This window comes from Prionailurus bengalensis, chromosome B1 (assembly GCF_016509475.1).
Source record: "Prionailurus bengalensis isolate Pbe53 chromosome B1, Fcat_Pben_1.1_paternal_pri, whole genome shotgun sequence".
NCBI classification, from domain to species: domain Eukaryota; kingdom Metazoa; phylum Chordata; class Mammalia; order Carnivora; family Felidae; genus Prionailurus; species Prionailurus bengalensis.
This window is the reverse complement of record NC_057344.1, coordinates 18526404-18536654: the sequence shown is the minus strand read 5'-3', so window position 1 is coordinate 18536654 and position 10251 is coordinate 18526404. Positions and strand designations below refer to the sequence as shown.

Here is a 10251-nt window from a genome sequence, read left to right as displayed (position 1 = left end):
ATGAGCAAATACTAATCTAGTGAAGTTGTTCACCTTTATTTCATAGTAACCAGGAGTTTTTATGTAAAGACAAGTGATTACCTGTTTTTGAATTATGTATGATTTTGAGAACTGTATAATAACTTTTTAAAAAAGCATATCAAGCTCTATTTTTACACATTTACTCATTCCATAATTTATTAAGTGCCAACTATGACCTATGTGTTAGAGATACCAAGAAAAGTGCCTTAGGATTTTGATTTTTTGTGGAAAGCCATTTCTCTGGTGTTACCTTCTGACTATTAATGTTTGGCCACATACACATGTGCATGCACACACACACACACACACACACACACACACAAAGGATATGAGCCATGAATCCAAATACCATGTTAGTGCCTGGAGACATCTGAAAATCTAGATGGATTGATTTCCTTTTTCAGTTTTCTCTGGATATGTGTTCACACATCTTATGTTCATTCTTCTTAGAATACTAATATAGAAAAGTATCTGTACATATCTTTTCCAAAACATTAACATTATTAAGATTTTAGATAACATATCCTCATTAGCTAATTTCCTTTTCTGTTCCTTTTTCATCCACTTGCCTTCTTCCTCTTACATTCTTAGCAGTTTTAGGGATCTTCTTTGGAAAACACAATGAACAGCTAGGAGGCTAGTCAAGGAGCATCCTATTCCCAAGTCAGAAGTTAATTAAGCCTTGAAATCCAGATACATAAACCCATTCTCAAATTGGTATTTCTTGTACATTTAAGCTTTATGTTGTAAATACTGAGCTTTGGATGCTTTACCTCCAGAAAGAGTAATCTACAGAAGGAGACCAGCCTCTACAAAGGGAAAGTCAATCTTGATCCCTCTTGATGCTTTGAGTCCCAGGTCTTAAGAGCTTGCTCCCTAATCCCTGCCATTGACTTTTTTTTTTTTTTTTTATCTAGTCTTGACTGCTCTCTATTTAATCCTGCCTTTTACTTACCCTTTGGAGATACTACATCCTAATTCAACTCTGAGGTAGAAATCCATAGAGGAACAAATCAAACACATTAATGTTAAAGCAAAAACAAGACAAAATGCTCCATTATCTTCGTCAAATCAAGTACTAAATTCCCATCCTAAATTCTATACTCAGGTGTTTGATTTAGAGGAAATTCCAAATTTATAAATGGATTATGTATCCAGTGTTCCTTTTGACTTAGAACTCAGGACCCACATTCCTATAGAAATGATGGTATAAATGCCATACCAGATACATTATAAGTAAAAAGTTAAAGTTTCCACAATATTACGTAGTAACTATTTGCTCCTTCTGAGGCCAAAATATAAGTCCTTCATTTTTTCTTTAATTGTTTTGGTATCATGTGATTTTACATTCTGGCATTTCTCAAATCAAAATTAATTTTAAAGTTGATCTACTTTCCTTTTTTTCCCCTGAAAAGCTGTTAAATTTATGGTACATATTACCTACCATTACCAACAATGGGGTCTTAAATCTTAACCTCAAATTTAGTATCCTAACTATATCTGAGTACTTATAATTATTAATGTAGGGAAGGGAGATACATTCCAAGTTTGATACCTGCATTTTGTTCTGCCCATCATATTATTCCAGTTAGGGATTCAGTTAATCCTTATATTGAAACTATAGTTTTATTTTCACCAGCTGCCTGTGGACAACACAATGTCTCCCTTTATCCAGAATATTTAACCAGTTTCTCTGAATTTTCTTCCATAGCATATGAATTACCCCAGATTCTGTCCCATCTCTTAAAAACAACAAACCTCCTCCTACTCTGTGGCTTTCCTCTGGCTGTGGCCCTAGTTCCTTTCTTTTACAGTCAGAGTTCCTTTAAGGATATCTGCACTCGTTCTGCTGAATAGAGGTATCATGATTTATGCAACCTGTTCCCTTTTAATGGACATCTAAGATAGAAATTATAATCAATATGCTTTGCTCAACATCCCTGAACAAATATCTTTGCACATTAGTGCAGATATTTCTGTAGAATACAATTCCAGAATCTGAGGGAATGCACATTACGGTTTGCACTGCATGCTGCCAAAAATTTGTTCAAAATCCTAACCCCAGTGTCCCAGAATATGGCCTTTTTAAGAGATGGGGTCCTCATGGAGGTAGTCAAGTTAAAATGAGCATATTAGGATGGGTTCTAGTCCAATGAGTGGTATCTTTGTAAGAGGAAATCTGGACATGGACATGCAGAGGGAAGAGATATGGATGTAAAGGAAAACAACCACATAAACATGAAGACAGCCATCTATAAAAGCCAAGAAGCGAAGCCAGGTACAGATCCTTCCTTCATATACTGAGAAGGAACTAATCCTTTCAACACCTTGATTTTGGATTTCTAGCCTCCAGAACTGTGATTTCTGCTATTTAAGTCACTCATTTGGTAGTACTGTTATAGCAGCCCTAGAAAACTCATAAAGCACACTTGCAAAAAAAACCTCCAAAATAGCTGTGACAATTTATATCTTAACCAACCATGTAGAAGGGTAGCTTTCTCCTCACCCCTCACCAATACTTAAATATTAACCTTTGCAATGTTTAGTTAATTTCTAAGACAAATAAATGGTATTGCTTTTCTTTTAATTTTTTGATGTTTATTTATTTTTGAGACAGAGACAGAGCATGAGCAGGGGAGGGGCAGAAAAGGAGAGAGACATAGAATCTCAAGCAGGCTCCAGGCTCTGAGCTGTCAGCACAGAGCCTGACATGGGGCTCACACTCACGAGCCCTGAGATTGTAACCTGAGCCGAAGTCAAACGCTTAACCAGCTGAGCCACTCAAGCGCCCCTGGTATCTCTTTTCAAGGCACACTTCTCTGATTTTTTTTTAATCCAGATTTAGCATCTCTGGAGTTTTATTTCCTTTTAAAATACCTAAAATGGACTCAAATGAATTGATACTACCAAATAACTATTCAAATTTAACTACATGATTTCAGTATAGGTTCATACAATGATAAAAAAGGATTAAAAAATATTTATCTTTTAAAAATGTTTAACTACTCATTTACTTATTGACAATCTACAGCAAAATTTTCATTCTCTATGATTATCACACGTAGCATGAAGTTTATTCCTAAAAGGCAAAAGCTAAACAATTCGCAACTACACACTTTAAAAAGTTAATTTCGTACTTATAGCCTGTGAAAATCTAGCAATCCAATTCATAATGTATTAAGGATTATGCTTTTGAAGTAAATTAATTACTGGCCTTCCCATTAGAAATACACTGTTGGAAACTGAGCATTTAGCAAATGCTCTAAAATGTTCTAAAAGTGTTCTAAAATGATACCATAAGTTTAGGAGCATTGTAGTAATATTAAAAAAATATATACCCTGTAGGGTTGTAATTGCTTGAAAAAGTTCTTTTTGGGAGATAGTAATAAGGTACATATGTCCCCAAATCACTATTTTGTTAATATGCTCATCTTGTTTAAGGATTATTTTCTATCTTCTCTTTCACGGATTTTTGTTGGTCTTTGCATGAGTTAACATATGAACTTTCAGGTTATTTGACTGGACAAACCTCTTATGACAGCTTTCAAAGGGACACACAAAACGTTTCTCCCCAGTATGGATACGTACATGGGTACGCAAATTATAGTCCAGGGAAAAACGTTTTCCGCACCCTTCAAAAGTACACCGAAATGGCCTCTCTCCAGTATGAACCAGAAAATGTCTTTTTAGTTTTGCACTCTCATTGAATGCTTTCCCACATTCTGCACATACATGATCTCGGGGAGCATGAACGAGGAGATGCCTTCTCAGGGAAGCTCTATTCTTTAACTTTTTTGTGCATCCACTGTGAGGACAAACAATTCTTTCTGGAGCATCATGATCCTTATTTTTTGTGGGCTTCTTTCTAGCAAATTCTGCAAACTGTTTAGGATCTGATACATCAGTGCTGGGTATTCCTCCAGGAGAAAGCTTCTTGCCTGTCTCATACTCTGAATACTCAAGCTGTGAATTCTCTCCAGTCTGCTGAGAAAGTTCTTGTTTTGCCCCTTTTTGCACACATTTCAAGGATTTCCCCAGAAGCGAGCTTGCAGTAAGAACCTGTTGAGAAAGCTCTTGTTCTGATTCTTCTTCCTGGTAGTTAAGGGACTTCAGTGAGTCTTCTTCCAGGATGGGTTCAGAAAACTCACCTCTTATTATGCATTCTATGTAACAATCAGAGAAGGAATCTTCTCCAACAACTAGGTGGCTACTTTCAAAGAATACACCTTCATCTTCTAAGGCCCATGGCATGTCAAAAGGTTCTTGTTGGGCTGGCCGTGGCTTGGATGGCTTTGGTTTATCCCCACTGAAGGCTCTTCTACCCAAGCCTTTCCAGCCACAAGTCTTTACCTTTTTCTTCAGTTGCTGGTCCATATTGTCGTGTTGCTTCTTCCTTGAAGGTTTGTACCAGGATATATCAACCACTTCCAGGTGATAGTGATCTGAGTAAACTGCCTTCAGCAAACACCTGCTTTGAGATAGTAACCTTTAGATAAACTATATTCCAACTTTAGAACCACTGTCAGAGCTTAAAAAATGGCCTCAAACTCACTTTTTAATAGCGAAATGGCTGCATTTGCTTCTTCTCTGACAAACCCAAGAAAGTAAGAGAATGAGCTGTGACACAGGATGTGGGTTATAACTAGATCTTATGTGGGGGTCCCCACAAATTATCTGCCCTCTCCAACTGACCATCTAATGTTTACTGGGTACTCACTATGTGCTAGCCCTACTCTAGGCTGCTCATAGGTTGAGATCTATCGGTAAGTAGACATACAAAAAAATCTGTGCCTCATGAGTGTACAGTCTCGTGAATATACAAAATAAGTATTATATGTCACACATTAAAAGGTAAAGTGCTACAGAATAAGCAAGGGAGCTAGTAAAAAGTAGGAGTTCTCAATTTTAAATAGGGAGCTCAGGCAGGCTTGCCTGAGGTAGAAGCAGTTGACTAAAAACTTGAAGCAACTGAGGGAGTAAGATGTGCCTATTTTCTTATATAACACTGTTGGGAAATTCAAATTAAATAATGCATATAAAGTGCTTAGCGCAGATCATGGCACGGAGCAAATGCTGAATGTTTATGTGAGCTAGTGTTATTTACCTTTGTATTCATTAAATATATGGTGGATCCTGTGATGTTCCGGATACTATTCTAGACCAAGGGTGGCATTTTTTTTTTTTTTTTTTAATTTAATAAAGAGCTAGATTTAAGCGTTGTGGGCCCTATGGTCTATGTCATAACTGTTCAACTCTGCATTTTGTCATACGGAAGCAGCCATGGATGATACATAAAGGACGAGCATGCATTCCAACAAAACAAGCAGAGGCTGGATTTGGCCCATGTGTAGTTTCTGTTTCTTCTCCACAAGATGGAGATTCAGAAAGAAGACACATGAAATCCATGCGTTGCCATCTTTTACGAGTATAAACCAAAATAAAGGCAAGCGGAGTGTAGCCTTCAATAGTTTTCTGTCTTTTTCTTAAAAATCTAAAAGTGGGGTGCCTGGGTGGCTCAATCAGTTCAGAAAAATCTCTTGATTTTGGCTCAGGTCATGATCTCATGGTTCATGAGTTCGGGGCCCACATGGGCTCCATGCTGACAGCCTGCTTGGGATTCTGTCTCTCTCTGCCCCTCCCCACCCTTCTCACTCTCTCTGTCTCTCTCAAAATAAATGATTTAAAAAAAATTCAAAAATCTAAAAGCAATATTATAAAAGTTAGAGCATGAATATGATATATTCTAAGAGCCTTTTACTTAATGTTACAATTGTGTGCCTTATAGAAGATCTCTTAATTTTATTGTCCTGATGTCCTGCTGTAGGACAAAAATTAAAATGCTTTTTATAAAGGAGTAAATGTGAAGGTAATGGACAGAAAACTAACAGCTTGAAAATATTTTTAAATAGCTACATTTAAAAATACCACCTCAAAAGAATCATGCTATTTACTTTTGTCAAATACACAGCATCAAAACAAAACATGTTTTTCAATTGCTGTGGGAAGAGTTTTGAAATGCCTCCTTGAACATTTATATATATAAATATACAATGCATAATGTTTTATGTAAATTACAGACTTAAAATATAAATTATAGGGTCACTGGGTGGCTCAGTAGGTAAAGCATTCTACTTCAGCTTAGGTCATGATCTCAGGGCTAGTGAGTTCGAGCCCCGTATTGGGCCCTGTGCTAGCAGCTTAGAGCCTGGAGCCTGCTTTGGATTCCATCTTTCTCCCCTCTCTCAAAATAAATAAACATTAAAAAAATTAAATATAAATTATAAATAAATTACTTATGTACAATACATAAATGTTTTATATATATATAAATTGCTAAGGGAAGAGATTTGAATTTCTTCTTAAACATTTGTATATATATGTAATATATATATACAAATGTTTAAGAAACTTAAAACATTATTTCCTTAGCAATTGAAAAGCACAGGTATTTAAAAATATTTTCAAGCTATATATATATATGTGTGTGTATATCTATCTATATATATACATATGTATATATATAGATAGATAGATAGATAGATAAAATGTTAAATGGTACAAGTATTATTATTTATTGCTTCTTTTAAAAAGGTGAAATAAACCAGGAGACTGTATTCAGGAAAATTTGCCTAACAAAATCTTGTTCTCTTAGCTAAAAATTATTGATTTTTTATTTTTTGTATTAATGAATATAACCTCTTTGGACAAAATCACTAGCAATCAGTCTAAAGTTTGAGTAGGATAATATAAAACTCCCCTCCCCCATTGAGGCCATTTAAAATATGTGCAATTTGATTTGATTCCACCTTTTCTCTCCCAGTTTATGTCTTGCTAATTTCAGCTCCCCTATTTTATTTTCAGCCATAATAAACTCTCCCTCCAATTAAGCAGTATGCTGTTCCTTCTTAATCCTGCCCACCCTCACTCCTCCTTCCCTTATTAGTGCGCACACACACTCACACAAGCTCATTTCTCATCCATATTTCTGACCTCTGCTTAAACATCACTTCCTCAAGCAAGTTTCCCTTCATTCTTAGGCTCAGTTAGGTTCCCAAAACTTCCTCTTTTACACTGATCAGCCTCTGGTACCGATTACTTTAAGATCTGTCTTACCTATTAGACTGTAAGGTCTATGAGGGCAAGGTCCTCTTCTGCTTTATTCCTATGTCCCAGGGCTTAGAACATTTGTCTAATGAAATGAATTCATATATATGCATTAATAATCATACTGGTGATACTGATTTAGCAAATCTATAAAATTAATTTACTAAAAAATTATTTGTGACTTTCAAAACACTTAAGGTAGAGGTTCCAAAAAGTTGATTATCAATGATGCCAAATGTTACCTAGAAAAAGACATCTAATTAGGAGATCGGGATTGAAAGAGAGAAGTATTTTCTTTATGAACTTATCAAAGCCAAATGTAGCCCTTACTTTTCTAAGCTAGATTTTATTTGACAGATCCTCCCATTTCTTACACAAAATTCAAGCTTGTGAGTGATGTAAAAACTGAAATACTAACTTACTAATTTATTATGGGAAATCCAGTTTATATAACAAGTACATTCTCTGTTGGTGGAAATAACGACTTGGAAAATGTACTCGGTAAACATGGTGTTAAGACAGAATCTGGATATTAAATACTTAATGGTATGACAATAATATAATTTTATATTTCTCAAACTGGCATAAAGGTGCTTCCAAGAGTGCATCATTTACTTATTCAATCATTTGACAAATATTTAGTACCAAACATTGTTCTAGGTGTTCACCCTAGGACAGTAAAAAAAGATCCAAAGTTCCTGGTTTTCATGGAGCTTTTATTGTGTAAAATAACAATGTAAGTAAACAAAATGGTTTCAGGTTGAGTAAAATGCTATGAAGTATAAGCGATTAGAGTATGAGAAGGAAAGGAAATGGGGGAGGCCATCTTAAGAATGTCTGCAACAGCATCCAAGGTGGGGGGGGGGGGTGGGGCATTAGGCTTAGGCTGAGACCTGAAAAAAAAAAAGTATCAGCCAGTGGAAAGAGGTGGGAGGAGAGTGCTCTTTCCAGGTTATAGCAGGGAGTACAAAGGGATTTGCATGCTGGAGGACAAAGGAAGACATGTTTATTACAGACTGTGGCTGGCACAGACCGGAGTGGTCTGAGCTAAGGTGGGGGACCTTGCAGAATCTTGTGAGCCAGGGGAGCCATTTACATTTCTTTCACAAACCCATGGGAACCATTACAGGGTTTCTTTCAAACCAGGAAATAGCATGCTCTGGCTGAGGTTAAACAGGTATGTGGAGAGTAGACTTAGAGAGTCAGGGGTGAAAGCAGAAAAACCCATTAGGCTATTTAGCAGTCCAGAAAGAGTGCTGGTGTTGGTAGTGAAGATGAAATGGCGGGAGAGGGAAAACAGAGATAGAACGTTCTAAACTTCCTTGAGGATTGGATAAAGGAAGTAAGGCAAACAGGGAAAACAATAATGACCAAGCGGTGCTCGTTTTTTTGCTGGAGTAACTGGTAGATGGTAGTGTCACTTTCAGAGGTAATCAGAGGAGGGAAGAAATGGAAAACAGCTATACTCTCTTGATTTAATAATGTGAACATTTTAATATAAACATTTTAATATAGATCTAGCCATTTGTTGCAGTGAAATATATGAATTTTTCAAACAAAATTTAAAAAATGCAACTTCAAGGAAATTTCAACCAGGCATCTATTTTCATGAAAGTGTATTTGTTTCCCTCCTTTGTCTGTGTTAGAAGTTTGAGGCCGGTGGCCCAAGGCAGTTAAACACTAGAAGTCTCCTAGCCAAGGTCCGTCCCCACTGGTTCTAGGATGATGAAACCCTTCCTGTCCATGGTTTTTCAAAACCTTTTGAACAGGACCCACGTTAAAAATACATTCTAAGTGGTGAACTCAATACCACACACCTTCCCCCATATCTGAAAAAAAAAGGCAGAGATCCACGAAACAAGACTTACCCATGCACTCTGATATTTCCTTCCAAAAGAAAGACCAAGAAGAAACTGTTACTGGCGCCCCCCAACAGCAGCTGAAATCTTCCCCGCTTTACGCTCCGCCTACTATACCCGCCCTCTTTTTGATGGACACATTCAAATTAGGCTACACCTACATTTCAACTCTGCATTGCTTAGGCTGGAGTTTCCTAGAAAAGGCTCTACCAAACCTGTTTCGGTAAGGACATCAGGTAGCAGTGGAGTGGCAGATCGTGTGGCTTTGCTCCGCCCAGGTCAGGGTTGGCCGCCTACACCTGCCCCCCCCCCCCCCCCCCCCCCCCCCCCCCCGCCCCGGGACACCTCAGTGCCTGGTCCCTCACCACGTGGGCAAACCTGTTTGAATTCCAGTCGCCTAGTTTTAGCCTGTAGTAGAGGCACTCAGTGTCTGTTGAACAAATCAACTTAGGTATAATCATATTTATACAGTTATTTTTCAATGAAATGAAAATCCAGTGGTGGAAGCAGTTTTTACCTACTAGAAAAAGTTTACCCAAACGCACACCACACCTTGCTCTGCACTCTCTTACCCTCCCCCAGCCTCTACTCCCCACCCCACCTATCTCCAGCCTCAGATTACTGCTTTTTTTTCTTTTTCGGGCATTAATGTGACTGTTCATATCCTTAAAGGTAACACAACTCACTTTGAAAGCCGCGGTCAATCAACGCTTGCCATTGGCTATGGTCTAGTGAAGTTTAATAGTTCGTGTAAGCACACAGACCATTAAAACAAAAACCCAAATCAATGTTTAAAAACCTCTTAAATTTTACTTGAAGCTTGTCTGCAATTCACATATATATCTGGGAACAGTTCTCCACCCTATTTTTTTTTTTAATTTGTTTTGAATGAATATCAGTTGTGAGGTCAGAAAGTAAAAGATCATTTCCAATGGGGGAAATATGTGAACTGTTTTTCTAGGTATTTTTCCCTCATCTCCCCTGGTAGTCAAACCAGATCCTCATCCGTTTGAGATTGAAGTTACATAAAGCTTCCTTAGCTCCTTACCTTGTTATATATTATTTGTAGGTGAGTTTCTGAAGGCAAAAATTGTGAGAAACTGCTTCTCTCCTGTTCTCTGTGGTGCCATACTATGGTCTGTATAAACTTTATAGACAAGTTTTCAGAGCTGGTTTTCACCAACCCTTTTTTTGGTGATAAAAATGTTAATTTTTTAGGTTTCAATAGAAATAACTTCAAGAATTCTAATAGACCATTCTTTCCAAA

The 10251-nt window shown here is 37.1% G+C and overlaps 1 protein-coding gene across 2 annotated transcripts; it reads right to left on the bottom strand.

Annotated features, from left to right (window-relative positions):
* Positions 1 to 2730: 2730 nt before the first annotated feature.
* ZFP42 (ZFP42 zinc finger protein) lies at positions 2731 to 9190 on the bottom strand. Of its 2 annotated transcripts, none has more exons than XM_043559449.1 (3): positions 8994 to 9190; positions 7135 to 7210; positions 2731 to 4492 (listed from the first exon to the last, which is right to left on the bottom strand). In XM_043559449.1, exon 3 carries the CDS (start codon positions 4393 to 4395, stop codon positions 3484 to 3486), a length of 912 nt encoding a protein of 303 aa, XP_043415384.1. In that variant the 5' UTR covers positions 4396 to 4492; positions 7135 to 7210; positions 8994 to 9190; the 3' UTR covers positions 2731 to 3483. The 2 variants fall into 2 exon arrangements, with proteins under 2 accessions (XP_043415384.1, XP_043415383.1); XM_043559448.1 differs by having other exon boundaries at positions 2731 to 4489; positions 8994 to 9189.
* Between the last annotated feature and the right edge of the window lie 1061 nt (positions 9191 to 10251).